At 39.1% G+C, this 19,859-nt stretch overlaps 1 protein-coding gene across 1 annotated transcript; it reads right to left on the bottom strand.

The window, feature by feature from the left end:
• Positions 1-3,035: 3,035 nt before the first annotated feature.
• Positions 3,036-4,497, bottom strand: LOC142638193 (uncharacterized). Its single transcript, XM_075812210.1, has 2 exons — positions 4,325-4,497; positions 3,036-3,589 (listed from the first exon to the last, which is right to left on the bottom strand). The coding sequence occupies exons 1-2, from the start codon at positions 4,457-4,459 to the stop codon at positions 3,203-3,205; spliced, it is 522 nt and encodes a 173-aa protein (XP_075668325.1). The 5' UTR covers positions 4,460-4,497; the 3' UTR covers positions 3,036-3,202.
• Between the last annotated feature and the right edge of the window lie 15,362 nt (positions 4,498-19,859).

Below are 19,859 nucleotides of genomic sequence, written 5' to 3'. Positions count from 1 at the left end.
TCTTTAAGGACAAGAACACCTCATACTTCTTCAAGTTTTGGAGTTCAGCTATGTCTTTGGGAAGAAGAAGCGCTTGCTCGACTGAGTTGGCCACATAATCTGCCCTTTTGTTAACAAAATTGCGAATTGAGGAGTTAGTAGGAAGAGGGGAAATGTCTAATACAAGGGGAGGATTCTAGTTAGGAACGCGGGATCGATGTTCGAGAATCATCTCAGAGCTTTCTCTTCCCCTCCTTTGTTGAGGCCAGCTCGTCTTCATCACTTTAGTTTGCTCGAGAGGAGTCATTTCTTAGATCTCTCCCTCTTTGGTAGAGCTCTTTTCTCCCTTTTTGTCCCTTTTTCGCTTTTTGTTGGTCGGTTCGATTTACGGAGGAGGAGGAGGAATTGGAGTAAGGGGCCTTGGAACTATTGGGACTTCAGGAGTGGTAGTCCCAACATGGGACTCTAGTAAAGAGAGAAAGTCGGGCAACCTTTTTTCTAGCACCATCGCTTCAGGTACCTCGGTTGTCTCTTAGTTCTCACTAACAAGAGCTATGGCTAACCTTGAACTGGATGCTATTTCCTCGGTCTTGTCCAGGCGATAGAAGACCTTTAAATCTTTGTCATGGACAAGGCTTTCAATGCTCTCTCCCAGAGTGTTTTCCTTGACCTCTTCGAATTATGTTTTAGCTTCTTCGTCAGAAGATACAACTTTCTTGACTGTTGGCTAAAGATCTTTGAACGTAAGAAGGTCAACAAGTCGTGTACCTGCTGGAAGAGGTTTCCGAATAAAGCCCTCAACATCCACGTCAACCAAGGCAACATATGAGTCCCTAGCTTTGATCACATGCTTAGACACTTGGAAGCGATTGGAAATAGGCTTGAAACCAAGAATGTCATGAACTGCCCGGAGTTGTTCGTCTCGGTGTAGGAAGATCTCAAATCTCCAAACTTGGTTCAGTAAATTGAAATTTACCAAACTTCGTCTCTTGGCAGTAGCTTTTTTTGTCTGAAAATAAAGAGAATTTTTGTAAATAATATGGTTAGGTGAAATCAAAGTAACCAATATAAAGAAAAATATATATATATATATATATATATATATATATATATAAAGTATTTGTAATTTTTCCTAAGTAACATAAGGTCTTAAGGACGTCCTTAAACCATTCCACCTGGAGTTCCATCCATGGTCAGGCAATGGAGTTTGTCATGCCATTTCCTTGAAACGATGAGAAAATTCTCGTCCATGCCTTTGTTCATCTCGGGTAAGCAAGAAATTAACCTAACAGCAGGAATCCTAGTTTTTAGGTAATATCCTGTTTCATTATTCTTTTGACAACTATAGACCCAGTTTATATCATAGTGGGTGAGGTTTATACCCATTCTTTCATTCATCACATCTGCACTACCTAATATCCTAAACATGTTTGGGGCACATTGAGTAGGGCAAAGTCTAAAAAGAGTTTTAAAAAAATCCCTAATGACTCTACCCATGGGAATCCTCATTTCTCCTTCAATGAACAACGGCTTCAATAGGCCTTTTCTCATACCATTCACCTAGGTTACAGTGCTAGGTTGATACATTACTAGGCATCCTATAATATCTCTTAAATTCCTCTCTATGTTCGGGAGTATCCACCAAGTTAAAAAATCTACCCATTTGGGAAAGAGAAAAGATAAAAGAGGAGGAAAATCTATGAATAGGAAAGAAGAAGGAAGAATTTTTTAACAAAAAGTACACACTTCCAAAATTTGGGAAGAAGGACTCCTCAGGAGAAGTTAATCTGAGGTGAGGAGTGATTTTTTGTTCTTAAGTGGAAGAAATGGAGACAGGAACTCCCTACCTTCCTATATATAGGAGATGAAAAGGTGGCAGCAGTTTTCCTGCTTCTTTGATGAACGATTGGGAGTCGTATAATGTTGATCTCACCATAGAATGTGGGAGACAACAAGCCACTTGTAGCATTTATTAAGGTGTCGTGGTTTCCGAAGCATCAGAGCGTGCTTCATTCAATTAAAGGGACGTTCTCACGTGGTGTATTATGAAAGCGTGCCAAAAGTGGAAGTCCCAAGTTGACAAAACCTCTCTCTCCTGACTTGGGAATGGAGAGTGAGATTTTGGGGGGCTGTTGTGGGGGGACGAGGATCCAAATGGCTGATGAAGTTCATATGGAGGTGAATCTCGAGAGGCGTAGGCAAATTGTCCTCGGAAAGTATACACTTAACTCATGCTTAGGCGGCACAACCATAGTTGACGAGGGTGCTGAGGACTTCTGCCTAACCTCGGAAGGTCGAGGGGCAGACTCAAAGGAAGCACGGGGCAATCTGAGGGGAAACAAAGGTAACTTAGTACTAAACAGGGAAGAGAAGAAAAAGGAATGACAAAGTGGCCATCCCCTTCGCATCAAATGCACTGCAACCACTTAGCTAGCCGTATTAATGGGGAAATGACCCTGAATAGTGTTCTCACAGCTAATACCTAAATGTAAAAACTTTCTAGCAAGATCTTGATGGGATAGGTATCAAGATAGTTTGATCATGACCTTCCGAATGTAAGATCTAGATGCATCTTTGTAAGTATATAAAGCCAAGAAGCACTCAGATCATAAAGGAGGTAAAAAAATTTGTGAGAGAAAAAGAGAGAGTAGTAATCCATCTGTAACATCATCCTTGGACTAAACCCGAGGACGAACACTTAGCCATTTCTAAGCAATTTCTAATTGAATATTAATTACTACCCTAGCAGTGTTGATCTGACTTTCAACTTTTGTCTTATAATGGGTATTCAAAGGTTGATCCTGCATCCCATCCCTACAAATTAATTGTGTGAGAAAATAGTAACAATATCAAGCCTAATTCTCTATTTTACTTTTTGTCTGCCACATGCATATATATGTATGTATGTATGTATATAGTAAAATCATTTTTAAAAAATTCTGAGGAACTATGGCCTAGGTTAACAACATATGCATACCTAATTAAAAAAACTTGAAAATGTCAACTAGTTAAACTATAAGACTCTTAGTAATTTTAAAGTTTTAGCCTTCAAAAAGTGGTAATAAGAAATATTAATGTTCAACTAAGGTCATACAAACATTGTCCTGTGTATGCAACGCATAATACACATATCGGGACTGCAAATTCAACATCAACACCATTTTATTAACACAATTTTATAAGTTTTCTTGACCACCAAAACTCTTACACAGTGCTCTCCAATCTACCTTTCCATATCCTTCAGGTTGCTTTTCTCAGTTTCTGCATCTTGAATGCTTCTGTACTCTGCTGTATCAATCACATTATCATCAGCCTCTGCAACTATTGTCGCCTTGATATGTTGTGTTGTCTTAGTTGTGACATCAAAAGCACTTTCCATTGCCTCTTTAACAGTGTCACTAACATCCTCAGCTGTGTCCATAGCTTTCTTAACACCTTGTTTTGCTGTGTCTGCCACGAAACCTGTCACACCACTCATATCATCTTCATCATCGTTGATATCTTGTGCTTGATCTTTCGCTTCATAATTAGTGCTTGTATTTTTTGTGCTTCCTGTACTATCAGGCAGTACTGATGCCACATTGCTAGGCTCTGAAACCGCTTTGCTACCCTGAAATATATTTGCACGTAAAATTAGTTCTTGGTTAAGGCAAACCATGGTCCATGAAGTTAAATTACGTAGTCGCGCAATCTGTCCCACATATAATTTGATTCATTATCGATCATTTGTTCAATCCAGAAAATAAAATAAAATGACATTTTTTTTTCTTCTTTTTGATAAATCATTTGGATGATAGTTATAGTTTGAGTGCATAGTTATAAGCCGTAAGACATGATCGATCCATATCACAAGAGAAAGGCCCACAACCCGTATACACAACAACCCTTTAATTTATCACTCCTTACTTCAAATTTGACAGCATCTCAATCAATTTATTAATTTGATTACTCTTTTTTTATATAAAAAAAAGAATTACAAAAGCTAACTAAAATACAAAGGTACACAAGTCAAATTACCATAAATTAAACATTTTATTTCGTATTTAATATTTTTTTAATTACATCTTCGGAGAAAAAAAAATTGTTTTAGATATGATAATCGGATGTACAACCATAGCTAATTTAGTAATATAAACTAATTACCTGGCTATGTAAAAATAAATAAATAAGAACACCCCAGATTAGGGGAAAATGGAAAATATATATATAGACACACATGAATACCCAAAACAAAAACAAAAACCGACAACATTAAAATGGAATAGCTAACTAAAAGAGGCAGGTAAGAAAGAAAAAGCAGAAAAGAAAATCCCTTATAGAAGAATATAATTAATTAAAGACATACTTGGGCATGGTAAGAAGTGGAGAAGCAAGCCCTGCAGAATCTGCTACTTAATTGAACATAGCCAGGAGGGTCACGATTAGGCAAAGAATTAGAAATGCGGAAGAGGGCTTTCTTTGCTAAAAGTATTGCAGCCATTTTTCACGTGCACAAATTAAAGTGTTAAATTGTTAACTTCTCTCTCGTGCTTTATATCACCAGCAATACCACCACCACCACTATGTGTACGTGTTCTTCTAATTCCTGACGTAGTAGTTTTAGTATATATCCTAAACAGACTCCATCTGAATAGGTAGCTGAAATATCATACTCCTATATAGAGAATAATGTCAAACTTGTAAAGGAAGGACGCTAGCTAGCTATAAGAATTTTATTAGTCGGTCGGCGAATTGGATTTGCACTAGGCTCACGGACTTGGACACGTTTCTGATATGCTGAGGATGACTCTGATTTTGGTGATTTACCTCCTCAACACATGTTGATTTTTAACCTTTTTGTGGTCAATTGGAGGTGGTAATGGTACCGTATATATATGTATTTTTTGTCATCATACGTTCTTCACCGCTAAAATCTATACGTATATGTTGACCTTTTCCCCCTTGAGTAAAAAACTTGAATAACTTACTGAAGAAGAAAAAAAATAATTACAAAAACTCTTTTTTAAGTCTCCAGGGCAAAATTTTGGGAAAAAGGAGGGGAAAAAATTCCCTCAAGAATACACAATGGAATCCATCTAACTAACATTGTTGGTCACGAAATTCGTTTCCCTATACGTGTGAGTTATAAAATATTTTTAAGAAGAAATCAAAAGACCAAAATGGGCTTTTGTCCTTTTCGTGAAAAAAAACCAGCATGTTGCCAATTTTTCCAAACTAATTAGGGAAATGCCCCTCTTTTGAAACTCGATTTTCTCAAAATCGAGTTAAGCCTATAGCGACGTTTTAAGGAGCCTATAGTGACGTTTTTAAAGACCTATAGCGACGTTTTTAAGGACCTATAGCGGTGTTTTATAACTCGAGCTCCATGAAGTCGAGTTATAGGTAAAAAAAAAAAAAATTAACTTGCATGTAACTCGATTTCATGGAGGTCGAGTTACAAAACGCTGCTATAGGTCCTTAAAATGTCACTATAAGCTCCTTAAAACGTTGCTATAAGGCTCCAAAATATTTTTTTTTTTTTTTGAAACTCGATTTTGAGAAAACTGAGTTTCAAAAGATGGCCATTTGCCCTTTTTTTTTTGTGGGAAATGGGCATTTGCCCATTTTCGCCAAATCAAAATGAACTTAGTTTCATCGACAATATGCTCTATACACTGATAGAGAGTGATGGAATTTTGTAGTGGTAAAATAACATTTAAGGCATCCCCTTCACAAATAGCAAATTTGTATCCTAATTCTCTTTCTTTTGATGCTCCTAATTAACCTTGTTGCTTTGGCTTTTGCTTAAAGAAGATCTTTGATCATTTGTCAATTTTGTCCATTCGAATATAACTTCTTTATTATGATTTCTAGGTCCATTGATGCTTGGTATATTTTTTTCCACTCTAATGACGATGTCAAAATTCATGTTCACAAAATTAAGAAGGGAGCGGGAGATCCCATCGACTTTCTTTCGAGTTCTTTTCTCTTGCATAATACCTAGACAGTAGAAATTTGGTGTATATTTTATTAATATGGCTAGATGAAAGCAAAGGATCAAGTACTTCCCTTACATTTTGATTAATAATGTGATTTCTTGTCAACCATGTTATATCACAACATATAGCTTTGAATAATATGAAATTTCTTTCTAATTCTTTTGGCACATTCAATTTTTCTTCTGCATTTAGAAAAATTTTAACACATATAATTATGTAATTGAAATGTATATAATAAAATCTGTTTGGTCAAGGTGACAAAGACCAAATGGTTTATTCCAATTAGCGTACACCTAAGTGGGCTAGGCCTAAACCGGCCCTGACTGTGACAATCAAAACCCTCAATGTCACTTCGTTAACCTTAGAGCATTTTCATCAAGTGTGGCATTTGGCACACCAAACACCTAAAACCAATCCTCATCAGGTATTCCATATCTCAAAAATTATTCCACACCGCTATAGTGTCATCTCAAATATGAGACGGTACGGACATCAATGCCAAAAATATTTTGGCTTATTTTATTGACTTTTCTCTCTCCGTCTATACACATCTCTCTCTCCACTCTCTCTGTTGCTTGTCTTCTTCTTTCTTGACTGGACCAAAATGCTCTCTCACCATCAAGATTTCCAATCTTCTCCCGATCTCGCTCTAGTGCCTGGTTTGTTCATACTCGATCTCATACTTTTCTTTCATTTTTCGTTTATGCGCTCTTTCATTTTTCATACCCGATCTCACTCCAGCGCTTGGTTCGTTTCTCTCTTCTTTCTGTTTGGTTGTCTGGTACTTCGTGTGGTGGTGGTGGTTTGATGGTTGTGGGATTGAGGTTTGGGTCTAATGGTCTGATGGATTGAGGTATGGGTTAGTGGGTTTTGGTTGATTTTGTGCATTTTGTGGTTTGGCTTAATGATTGATCATGGTTTGGGTAAGTGGTTGATCGTGGTTTGGATCAATGGGTTTTGGTTGATATTCGGAGTTTTTTAATTGGTTGCGATACTCGGCGATGGTTGATAGTTGATCATGGGTTTGGTGGTTTGTTATGAATCCTGTGATGTTTGGTGGTGATATGGTGGTGGTTCGATTGGTTTGGTATAGGTTTTTGGGGTGGCTCTCGGTATTTTTCTATGTGAATGGTAGTGGGTCTTGGTGTTCTGCTAGGTTTATGATGGTGGGTGTTGGTGGTTTGTAATGTTTTTTTTTTAAGGTAGCGTTGGTGGATGTGGGTTTGTGCCAGTGGTGGTTGTCGGTGTTGTTGTGGCAATGGTTGTTGGTGGCTAGTGTTGCGGCAATGGTGGTTGTGCCATTGTTGTTGTTGATGATAGGGATGAGTTTTTTTTTTTTTTTTTTTTTTTGAGAAACGATAATAGGGAGGAGTTAACATATTATTTTAATGTGTAGTAAATATTATTTTAATGTATAGAATTAAAGGATAAAACATCTAATGAATGGGATATTGTAAAATGATGTGGTAAAATAATAAAGTAGAGTTTTGGTATGTCAAAATGACATTTTTTATGAAACAGCTGATGAGAATGCTCTTAGCAAGGAAAATTTTAGCAACAATGCACACATGCATCCAAAAAGAAATAATAATAATAATCTCACCATTTTTTATGAAGACAGCTTGGTCTCCGTCCAATTGGTTAGATAACCCAACCAAACTCCAAAGCTCAATGGATGGTTCCAGATGGCTTAGTCAATCAGATACATGTCTGTGCACTTTAATAACCAAACTTCTGGGTTGAGTTATAGGCTGTGTTTGTTTCGGGTGAAAATGAAAGTTGGAAAATATTTTACACCGTCATGTGTGTTTGGGAGCACATGTAAAAATCAGTAAAAGGGAAAATCAAATCCTTTGACCATAAAATGAGAGCCCTTCAACTATAAAATCATTTACACATGTAGTTTACCTTCAAATCAAGTTTTACGGACGAAAAATCAGGAGAGAGAGAGAGAAATAGAGAGAGAGAGCTTGAAGGGAAAGTGAACCCAAAGAAAGAGAGAGCTTGAACCTGGGACAATCTCATCGCTGCCTCTGGCTCATAGTCGCCGCCTAAAGCTCGTCATCACCACCAAACACAAATCCGAGCCTTGTCATCTCGTTCTCATTGTCGCTAAAGCTCGTCGTCAATGCCAAACACAGATCGGAGACTTGTATCTCGTTCTTCTCACTGCCACCCTGTAGCTAGTCTCCTCCACCTCCCTCGATCTCGTCTCCACCACCCTCTAGATCGACCCACCCATGACCGATCTTGTCGTCACCTCCAAAGATCGTCGTCACCACCTCTAGATCAACCCCCCCTTGACCCGATTTCAACCAAGTTTCTCGATCTACCTCTCTCTTTCCCTCAATCTCTCACTCTTTCTTCCTCCCTCTCTCAGTTTGACCGAGTTTGAGAGTTAATGGTTTTATTTTGATTTTTGTTTCTTTAAAAAGTTTATATCTTCTAATTTTCTATAATAAAATTTATTTGGAAGCTGAGAAAATGTGAGAAACTAGTAAAAAATTTGTATTTTTAGAATGTTACCAAAAACTTGAAAATATTTTCTAATACAATTTTCAAAATACAACCAAACACTATAAAATATTTTATTTTCCCAAAAATATTTTCACCTGAAAATATTTTACACTTGGAAAATAATTTACATATTGTCAAACACAACCATAGTTTAAAAGGTTTGAAAACTGACAGATCCAAACCAGCTTAAAAACCAAACCTCAACCTATGTTCTCCCCTTTAATGTTGCCATTCTAAACCACCTTCAATTCTCTCTCTCTCTCTCTCTCTCTCCAACAAGATCTTGATGAGATCCAACCAATCATCGCAATACCAATTTCGCTCAAACCTTCCGCAACCCATGAAGAGCCCGCACAACAAAAAACGCGGGCTGTAGCCGTGTTTTTTAGCCGCGTTTAAAAAAAAACGCAGCTATACTTGACCTATAGCCGCGTTTTTTAGCCGCGTTTAAAAAAAAACGCAGCTATACTTGACCTATAGCCGCGTTTCAAAGAAACGCGGCTATAGACCAAACCTATAGCTGCGTTTTTAGGAAACGCGGCAATAGACCTAACCTCTAGCCGCGTTTTTTATAAAACGCAGCTTTAGACATAACCTATAGCTCCGTTTTAAAAAACGCAGCTCTAGGTAAGGTCTATAGCCGTGTTTGTATGTGCGTAGCTGCGTTTTTTTAAGGGCCTATAGCCGCGTTTCTGAAAACGCGGCCATAGGTCCAGCCAAATTTTACTTTTCACCTTCATAGCATGTACAGCCTGTAGACGACTAAATTTCTTAGTTCGAAATAAATCAAACAAGTAAAATAGTTTCACAAATGCGAATTTGTATTGATAAATGTATGGTACAATTCTCTGTAATTACAAAGGAGTGATCCTCTGATTCGATCTCCTTGAAAGATTTATTGATTGTAATTGTGGTAATGTGATTTTGATTTGAACATAAGATATTCTTCAATTTGGCTGAGGAATGGATCGAAGATCTTTGAAACAGAATTACAATGAATCTCTGGCTATGAGCTTGTTAGAAATTCTTTGTTCTTCGTGTTCTTCGTGTTCTTCGTGTGTTCTTCGTGTTCTTCGTGTGTTCTTCGTGTTTGAAGGTTTGTGGTGGAAGTTCTTCGGTGCTTTAGAGGCTTGATTCCGTAGAGCTTCGTTGATTTATGGTTTGTTGAGGTTTCTGGAGGCTTTTGAGCTTGATTCCAGTGAACTTTGAGATTTAGGAATATGATTTGGATGATTCCTCTTTGATTGTTCTTCGTATTTGAAGGTTTGTGGTGGAAGTTCTTCGGTGCTTTAGAGGCTTGATTCCGTAGAGCTTCACCAATTTGTGGTTTGTTGAGGTTTCTGGAGGCTTTTAAGCTTGATTCCAGTGGACTTTGAGATCTGGACGAGTAGTTTGGATGATTTTGCTTCGAATGTTGTTTGTATTCGAGGTTGAAGTTCTTGAAGTTCTTGGAGGCTTCGGGGTTTGATTCCGGCAGAGCTTCTGGATTTCTGAACTCAAGATATCTTCTTCCTTCTGTCTCAGTCCTGTCTGTCCTCCTAAATGTTTTAGGAAGGCTTCTATTTATAGGAGTTTAGGGGTAGGTGAGCGACACGTGGCGGAGTTTGATTGGTCCGCTTATGTCATCGCTTACACGTGCTGAGTGCTTGTGTCACTGCTTACACGTGCGAGGCTGCCTGTGTCATCGCTTACATGTGCTGAGTGCTTGTGTCACTGCTTACACGTGCGGAGCTGCTTGTGTCATTGCTTACACCTGCTGATGCAGTTTCATGCCTTCATTTCAATGACACTTGGCGAATTTCTACTGGTTTCTGAATAGTGATGGCAAAACCTAGCAGCAGTACGTGGTGCTTTGTAATTGGTTGTATTTTGTGGACTTTGGTAGTATGATGTGTCAGCTTGTGATAGGTCGGGAATTTTCCCTCTCTACAAATGCCCCCTCGAGACTCGTTCATGCACACAGTTTTTTTTTTTTAGAGTGTGGTGAATGAATGAGTCTTGAAAGAACGTGGATTCCTTTTTATACTTGACTCTTCTAGTGAAATAGCTGAAGGTGGTGGAGCTTTTAGCAGGATGAAGTATTTGCAGAAGAGTAGACCCACCCATATGAAAGGTTTTGATGAGACTGAGAAGGGGTCTGCCCGTATTTGAATGTACTCGTGTGACCGAGCTTTCTGAGCAAAGGTTAAGTCAAAGTAATTTCAGAAGAGTATTCAATGGTACTTGGAGTGGGTTGGTGGGGCTGAAAGTTATTTGCAAGAAGTTGGATGTACTTGCAAGATTGAAACATTTCGGTAGATGTTAAGCTGAGGTAATTTCGGAAGAGTATTTTGGATCGTTGGTGGCGATCACAGGGTGTTGAAGATAGAGAAGAGGTGAGTATGTTGGCATACAGCATGCAGAGCTCTGGAGCTAGCCTCTTATTTTTAAGGACTTCTGATGAAGTTATATCTGAAGGGTATACTTCGGATTACAGAAAGAACATGTGGGAGTGTGGTTGAATGTGCTTGCGTTATTGCATCACTCAGGTTAAGTTGAGGTAATTTCAGAAAAGTAGTTTTGTGGTACCAGCAACGATGACCTTTGGACCCCATGATGGCGGAAACATGGGATGAGGCTTTGGTAACCCTTCACCGACACCAAAGGCTAATTTCTGATGAGCTGGTACCTTGGAGGTCATCACAAGTGTTGGATGGGAGACAATTTGTAGGATAACCCAACACTTTTTACCACCTTCACTTGATGCAACTTTGTTGGGAAAGCACAACAAATGAAAGATGGAGCTAACTTGTGATCCTGGTTTTAGAAACCAGCCAAGTTGCTGTTTGTTCCGAACCACTGCTCCTGATGGGAGGGCAAACAGTTGAAGAGAGACAACAGAAGCCCTGGTCTTAGGAACGGGTGTCTCTGCTGGACTTGGATTTCCTGGTGAACCAAATCCAAGAAAGCATGGAACAACGATGCCGACCTTGTTATGACTAACTCCATGAACAAACGTGGTCATTATGTGAGGAAACAAAATTTGTTTGAATCCTAAAACAGTGATGATGTTGTGAGAAGGGTTGCTACTGAACCATGAAGGGGTTGATTTCAAACCGATCATGAAGTGGTCTTGGTTGCTCGGTATTGAGAATGACGAGACTATAGTGAGAACTGACTGTGAGAAGGAGGATTTGAAAATTTGAAAGAAGCAAATTTTCATTTCATAACTCAGTATATGTGTTTTTTTTTTTTCTTGATGGACTTAGCGGATCTGGCCCTTCTATTTATAGCGAAGAGATGAAGAATGGTAGCTGGTTAGTTTAAGAACGGCGGATGATACTTCTCGGTCGGAACGGTGGATGAGAATGGTAGGCGCCGAATGGGAACGTTAGGTTGGAGACCGGTAGGCACCGACAAAAATAATAGGTTGAAGCAGTGACCCAATGTAATTTCAATTTTGAGACATACTTGTGAGAGTTCGTCTGTTTTTGAGAGGAGAGCCTTGATCAAGTCTGGAGGATAATTTTGAGGGAATCCGGACCAAATGGATGGATCTCAAATTATGATCTTGAGAGCTTAAATCTTGGATACTGCTAGTACTTTGGAGAAGCGGGTGTAGTTTTTAAGTCCAAAACAAATACCTGGATTTCAAAATCAAAGTCTTTGCGAAGACCTGATAGGACAAGGTTTTGCTTGAATATCTTGATCTTTGGTCAAAGTTTACACCAAAGCCAATAGTTGTAGACTCCCACTATTTGAGCAATTTTGGATTCTCAAATGAATAAACAGACCCAAAATTTGGAAAGTACACGAAAAATTGAACAAGACAGGTCAATCTTAAAAATTTTGACTTTTGGTCAAAATTTGTGCAAAAGTCAATTTTTTTAGAAATTGGACTTGTTGTGCAATTTTCGAGTCTCGGTTGGAGAAACAGACCCCAAAATTGGAAAGTACGCGAAAAATTGAGTGGGACAGGTCCGTTTTGAAAATTTTGACTTTTTGGTCAAAGTCCAAGTTAAATACTTAATTTGCCAATTTTTTTTTTTTTTTTTTTTTTTTTTTTTTTTTTTTTTTTTTTCAGGCGGTCCGGATCCGGTTCGGGTTTCGTCGGTCCGGCTTGAACCGGTTTGTGCATGATGACGTCATCAGTGACGTCACCTGATTCCACCTGGCGCGTGCACGCGCGTGTGACGCGTGTGACGTGCGCGGGACAACCCGGCGCGTGTAGCGCGTGGACATTCAGATCCAGCGCGTGTAGGCGCGTATAGGAGGAGAGTGGCGCGTGGGAGCGCGTGTGCCTTGTCGGAGCTTATGGCGGCGCGTGGCGGCGCGTGGCATGGTCTCTGAACCTAAAACTTTTAGGTTTTGTAGATCTAAGGCCGTTGAAGAGCCCTGTGTGGTCAGTTTTGTGAAATTGTGCACAGATTTGCACAGTTTTGAGTGAGAAACCCGCGGGTCACTGAGAATTTGTGGCGGCGCGTGGTGGTGCGTGGCCGGGTATCTGGGCCTGTAACTTTCAGGTTTGGCGGATCGAAGGCTGTAGAAGACTCCTGTGGTGTCAGATTTGTGAAATAAGGTCTGGATTTTCACCAACTTGGACGAGAAAGTCGTGGGTCTTTGTTGGACTTACAGCTTTCTTCTTCTCTGGTCTTATTTTGTGGTGGCCGCCCTGACAGGATGCAGGAATTCTGGTGGCCTCCCTGACAGGATGAAGACATTATGGTGGCTGCCCTGACAGGATGAAGACATTATGGTGGCTGCTCTGACAGGATGAAGACATTATGGTGGCTGCTCTGACAGGAGATTTGAAAATTCTGGAAGGGAAGCTTTGATTGTTGAACTTTGTTACTTCTCCTCCTTTTTTCTGGTCTGTTTATCCCAGAAATTTTCTATATAAAGCCCTACGGGCATGCATACATTTATTCAAAGTGTAATCTTCTGAATAAAAGTGTAGAGATTTTATTTTATTATTATTATTATTATTATTATTTTAAATTCATTTATTTATTTGTTATTATTATTAAAATTTTCACTTTTTTTTTTTTTTTTTTTTTTTTTTTTTTTTTTCAGGGAATCATGATGCTTTATTTCAAGGATTCGAAGATCGGACAAGAACCAGCCTTCAGTCTTCTTCTCCAGCTTTTAAGATTTTTTTTTTTTTTTTCTTTTTCTTTTATCCTTTGTTTAGCCATGCAATGAGATTTTCTTCTGACTTCGCTTTTTTTGTTGTTGCTTGTTTTTGTTTTGCAGCTCAGTTTCCTTGATCTTTGGGTTTTGATATCAAACTTCACGCTGACGTTCTCATAGAAGTGTTTGCCTTCATTTGGTGACTTTGTATTTCATTGATAGCAACGTTGCAAGAGCGTATGCCTTCATGTCGTTACATTCTTTTCTTGCATCAACAATCTTTTAGTGATATTCGTCTTTGCAACGACGTTTCCATGAGGATATTCAGCTAGACAATAATGCTATCGCCCATAAAGCTACGTCAACACTTCATTTGCACAGAAGCCACGCCAACATTCATCTTTGCCATGAAGCTACGTCAACACTTCATTTGCATCGAAGCTGGGCCAATAGTTCATCTATATTGAAGTCGTGCCGACATCCATTTTTGTCATGCAGTCGTGTCAACACTCCATTTGCACAGAAGCCATGCCAACATTCATTTTTGCCATGAAACTACGTCAACACTTCATTTGCACAGAAGCTATGCCAACATTCATTTTTGCCATGAAACTACGTCAACACTTCATTTGCACAGAAGCTATGTCAACGTTCATTTTTGCCATGAAGCTATGTCAACACTTCATTCGCATCGAAGCCATGCCGACATCCATTGTTACCATGAAGCAACGTCAACACTTTTTTCGCATCAAAGCCGTGCCAACGTTCATCTTCACCATGAAGCCACGTCAACAGTTCATCTGTACCGAAGCCGTGCCGACATCCATTTTTGCCATGAAGTAACGTCAACACTTCCTTCGCATTAAAGCCGTGCCAACATTCATTTTTGCCATGAAGTCGTGTCAACACTCCATTTGCACAGAAGCCATGTCAACGCTCATTTTTGCCATGAAGCTATGTCAACACTTCATTCGCATCGAAGTTGCATTAATATTGGCTTTTGTAACGAAGCTTGAAGTTTCAAGAAGCTCCCATCAAGACTTTGAGGATGCAAAGAGATGCCAATAAAACCTTGAAGATGTGAGAAGAATGCCGCCATGATTTTGACATTGCACGAACATGCCCTTAGAGGAGAGATGATGCAACATCAACTTCAGATGTTGGAGGAATGTGACATTGTCCATATTTTAGAGACTTGATGTGAAACAACACCACCCAGAAGGGAGACGATGTGGTTCAAATTTCAGAGTTGTGAAGTGGCACAACCTAGAAGAGAGATGATGTAGCTTAGACTTGCAAGGTACAAGAAAGATGCCCCCAGGAGATAAGTGATGCAAAGCATACTTCAGAGATATGGGAATATGTCCACAAAAGATGAGCAATGCCATGCAGACTCCATTCCTTGCGACAGAGGTTGAAGATTTTATTTTACTCCACAACCGAGAATCAAGTTATCATTATTTCAAGGAAAGCTACGTAACACCAATTCTTTGCAGCTATCAATTTCTACCACAATGATCTTTGAACATCATATAGTGAGCAATTGATTGATCTTAAGCGACGCCTTGCCAATCAAAGGGTTCTTGAAAGCATGTTGACGACCTTTGGACAAACTCTTCAAGCTAGACTGACAACCCTTCTTCTTTTTATGTGACTGAACTTAGTGAAAAGTACTAAGCTGCCTACGTACCCTGGAGAGGGATCAAGTCATTTACGTAGTTCAACCAAAATTTTTTTTTAATTTTTCTTTTGCTTTGTTTTTGATGATGATTTTTTTTTCTTTTGTTTTGTTTTTTGATGATTTTTTTTTTTGTTTTGTTTTTTTCTTTTGCTTTTTTTTTTTTTTTTTTTTTTTGTTTCTTTTTTGTTTTTTTTTTACAAAAAGGGAGGGCTCACGTGTGTAATCCTTGCCCTACACCCCACGGCATTTCATGGGTACCAATTGTGCAATAGTGGGTATCATCTCTAATCGAACCCGAGACCTTGGCCTCAAGGGTGACATGGACATCCAACCACTACGCCACACTCACAAATGGTGACATAAAGTGGGATTAATTTCTCCTTATTGGTGCACTTTCAAAGGTAATGGAAAAACATCATGTACTCTTGTAGTGCTGCAGTGGGTAGTTTAAGCTCTTACCGAGGAGCAATGCTTGATTTTCAAGCATAGAAGCGTTTGAGGAACTTCCCATTGATGGGGCCGATCCTTACACCCTCCTGGTCAATCAACTTGTAAGCTCCATTGGTGTTTGCCCCCTGCCAGAGAGTTGGAAGTACATCACAAGCAATGGTCACATGGTTTGACCCGACAACTTCATCAAGGTCTAGATCAATCTTGTTTTCTTTGGCAAGCTTCATGATTTGTTCTTTGAAGACGAAGCATTTTTGAATTGGGTGGCCAATGATGCGATGATATTTGCAATAGTTAGGGTCATCAACTTTCCCTATGTCTTCTGGTCGCTTGCATTCTGGCAATTCAACCAGCTGTAATTGCAATAGTTGTTCTAAGATGTTTGGCACATCTTCATTGGGGAACGGATATGATTTTTGCTCACGTTCCTTAAAGGTCAGATGACGCACTTCGTTCTTTTGCCATCCTCCAAGTTGTTTTTCATTTGTCTTTGCTCCTCTCCTTGGAACCCTAACTATGGTAGTGTTAACAGTTATTGGGTCTTTGAGATTGCCTTTTGCATTCCTGTCATTCATCTTTACTTCCTTTCTGCTTTCCTCAGGTATGGGAGGTTTTGTATTTTCATGGCAAGAGATACTCAATTCCATGTCGTGCGCACGAGTTGCCAATTCTTCGAATGTTCGGGGTTTTACCCCTTGTAGGATGTACAGAAGTCCCCAATGCATGCCTTGGATGCACATTTCTACAGCAGATATTTCAGATAGTCTATCCTTACAATCTAAACTCAAAGAACGCCACCGACTGATGTAGTCAACAACGGGTTCATCTTTCCACTGCTTAGTATTGGTAAGCTCCATCATGCTTACCGTACGGCGTGTGCTGTAGAACCGGTTGAGGAACTCCCTTTCAAGTTGTTCCCAATTATCGATTGACTCGGGTTCTAAGTCTGTATACCAATCAAAGGCATTCCCTTTTAGTGAACGAACGAACTGCTTTACAAAGAGGCCCTCTTGAGTCCCTGCGTTCTCGCAAGTTTCTACAAAGTGAGCAATGTGTTGCTTAGGGTTTCCCTTTCCATCAAATTGCAAGAACTTAGGGGGTTGGTACCCATTTGGCATTCTCATATTGTCAATGCGTTTTGTATAAGGTTTTGAATACATGAGAGAATGTGTGGAAGAACCTCCATATTGTGCTCGTATGGTGTTCGTTATCATGTCCTGCAGTTGTTGGACAGATATTGAGGCCATTGAGGTGGATTGTTCTTGTCGAGGAGTGTTTTCAATTTCTTTCCCTTCATCATCCTTTGCAGATGCGAATTTATGACCATGGCTTGATTCACCAAGATCTTGTACTTCGAGTTTGTTCATTAAAGTTGCAATTTGGAGGTCCTTATCTTCAAGTGCTTTTGTGAGAAGGACGACCCTTTGTTCCATTTCAGCCATCTTTTCTTCCATGGTAGAGGTGTTAGTCATCATGACTGACACAACTTCCACAGATGATGGAGAAGGAAGTGAATTAAAGTGAGCACGTGAAATCTCATCTTTTGGGTTCCCTTTGATGAGAGAGAAATCGTGCGACCAGCTTCTTGTGGAGGAAGAAGGGGATTTGCCCCCATACTTGAGGTGTTCCAAGATGGAGATGTCCTTGTTGATGACCTTGTTTCTTTTAAGAGGGTCTAAGGAGATGATTGTCTGGACCTTGGCTTCCTTGGTTGATTGAGATTGAAGCTTATTGTGAGCTTTAGATTGGCTACAATTGATTGCTCCAATGCAACTGTTGGTGGTAGCCGTACCAAGTTTAATTGAAGTAGCTATTGTTGAAGCTTGAATGTTCTTGCTAGAGGCCATTGAAGTTGGTAGCAAGATGATGAAGATTTTTTTCTTTGAAGGAGAATGAGATGAGAGGCAGAGAAGTCCCACCGGGCGTGCCAGAATTTGTAGACGACTAAATTTCTTAGTTCGAAATAAATCAAACAAGTAAAATAGTTTCACAAATGCGAATTTGTATTGATAAATGTATGGTACAATTCTCTGTAATTACAAAGGAGTGATCCTCTGATTCGATCTCCTTGAAAGATTTATTGATTGTAATTGTGGTAATGTGATTTTGATTTGAACATAAGATATTCTTCAATTTGGCTGAGGAATGGATCGAAGATCTTTGAAACAGAATTACAATGAATCTCTGGCTATGAGCTTGTTAGAAATTCTTTGTTCTTCGTGTTCTTCGTGTTCTTCGTGTGTTCTTCGTGTTCTTCGTGTGTTCTTCGTGTTTGAAGGTTTGTGGTGGAAGTTCTTCGGTGCTTTAGAGGCTTGATTCCGTAGAGCTTCGTTGATTTATGGTTTGTTGAGGTTTCTGGAGGCTTTTGAGCTTGATTCCAGTGAACTTTGAGATTTAGGAATATGATTTGGATGATTCCTCTTTGATTGTTCTTCGTATTTGAAGGTTTGTGGTGGAAGTTCTTCGGTGCTTTAGAGGCTTGATTCCGTAGAGCTTCACCAATTTGTGGTTTGTTGAGGTTTCTGGAGGCTTTTAAGCTTGATTCCAGTGGACTTTGAGATCTGGACGAGTAGTTTGGATGATTTTGCTTCGAATGTTGTTTGTATTCGAGGTTGAAGTTCTTGAAGTTCTTGGAGGCTTCGGGGTTTGATTCCGGCAGAGCTTCTGGATTTCTGAACTCAAGATATCTTCTTCCTTCTGTCTCAGTCCTGTCTGTCCTCCTAAATGTTTTAGGAAGGCTTCTATTTATAGGAGTTTAGGGGTAGGTGAGCGACACGTGGCGGAGTTTGATTGGTCCGCTTATGTCATCGCTTACACGTGCTGAGTGCTTGTGTCACTGCTTACACGTGCGAGGCTGCCTGTGTCATCGCTTACATGTGCTGAGTGCTTGTGTCACTGCTTACACGTGCGGAGCTGCTTGTGTCATTGCTTACACCTGCTGATGCAGTTTCATGCCTTCATTTCAATGACACTTGGCGAATTTCTACTGGTTTCTGAATAGTGATGGCAAAACCTAGCAGCAGTACGTGGTGCTTTGTAATTGGTTGTATTTTGTGGACTTTGGTAGTATGATGTGTCAGCTTGTGATAGGTCGGGAATTTTCCCTCTCTACACAGCCCAATAAATTTTTTTTTAAAGTTGGGGCTATAGCCGCGTTTTTAGAAACGCGGCTATAGGTAACAGGCCAAATACACATTCGGCATGAGCTTTGAGCGGACTAAATTATTTTTTTTTAATGGAGGACCTATAGCCGCGTTTTTTGAAACGCGGCTATAGGTAACACAAAAAACAAAAAAGGAGTACGCTGAGATATGTAGAAGAATAAAATATTATATTTCTAACAAAGTAGGACCTATAGCCGCGTTTTTAAAAACGCGGCTATAGGTCTACTTTTTAAAAAATAAAAAAGTAATGACCTGACCCCCCACCTACCCCATTTAATCCCTACCACTCAATTCAAAATATCTCATCTTTTCTCTCTATGCCCGTGTTCTTCTTTTCTTGTCTTTTCTTTTTCTCTCAACACATCCATTATTTTCTTTTTCTCTCAACACAACACAATGGTTCTTTTCATTTTTCCGGCAAAGATGACCGGAAATATTCATTGGAGAAGCTAAGGTTCATCTATCTCTACTATTTAAGGTAAAAAATTTCTAATCTTCTTATGGGTATTATACTTTTGCTAGAGCTTATTTTTATTTAAACTTTATGAGCATTGGGAGTAATATTTATGTGTTTATATGTATGGGTTTTACATTGGTGGAATTATTTGATTTTGAATTTTTTGGATATGTGCTTGAATTTGTGCTATAGTGCTTATGTTTAAATGGGTTTGTGTTCTTGAGGTTGTTCTTTTGTGTTTGATTTTGAATTTTTTAAATGGGTTTGTGTTTGATTTTGAATTTTTTGGGTGTGTTTGTATTGTGGGTATGTTGTGTTTGATTTTGAATTTTTTGGGTTTGTGTTTGGTTTTGGATTTTCTGGGTTTGTGATTAATTTTGAATTTTTTTTGTTTGAATTTTGAATTTTCAGAGGAAAAAAAAAAAAAACCCAGAATTTTTTTTTTTGTTTTTAATAAAACCTATAGCCGCGGTTACAAATGCAGCTTAAAGTGGGTCTGTAGCCGCGTTTTTAAAAAACGCGGC

The sequence above is a fragment of the Castanea sativa genome, chromosome 6, assembly GCF_040712315.1.
Source record: "Castanea sativa cultivar Marrone di Chiusa Pesio chromosome 6, ASM4071231v1".
NCBI lineage: Eukaryota > Viridiplantae > Streptophyta > Magnoliopsida > Fagales > Fagaceae > Castanea > Castanea sativa.
This window is presented reverse-complemented; position numbering and strand designations above follow the sequence as displayed.

Bases quoted from the DNA above. Each gene is read 5' to 3' on its own strand.
- LOC142638193 (XM_075812210.1), bottom strand. From the start codon at position 4,459: ATGGCTGCAATACTTTTAGCAAAGAAAGCCCTCTTCCGCATTTCTAAT. The intron at 3,590-4,324 runs GTATGTCTTTAA...AATATATTTCAG, and splicing joins CCACTTCTTACCATGCCCAA to GGTAGCAAAGCGGTTTCAGA.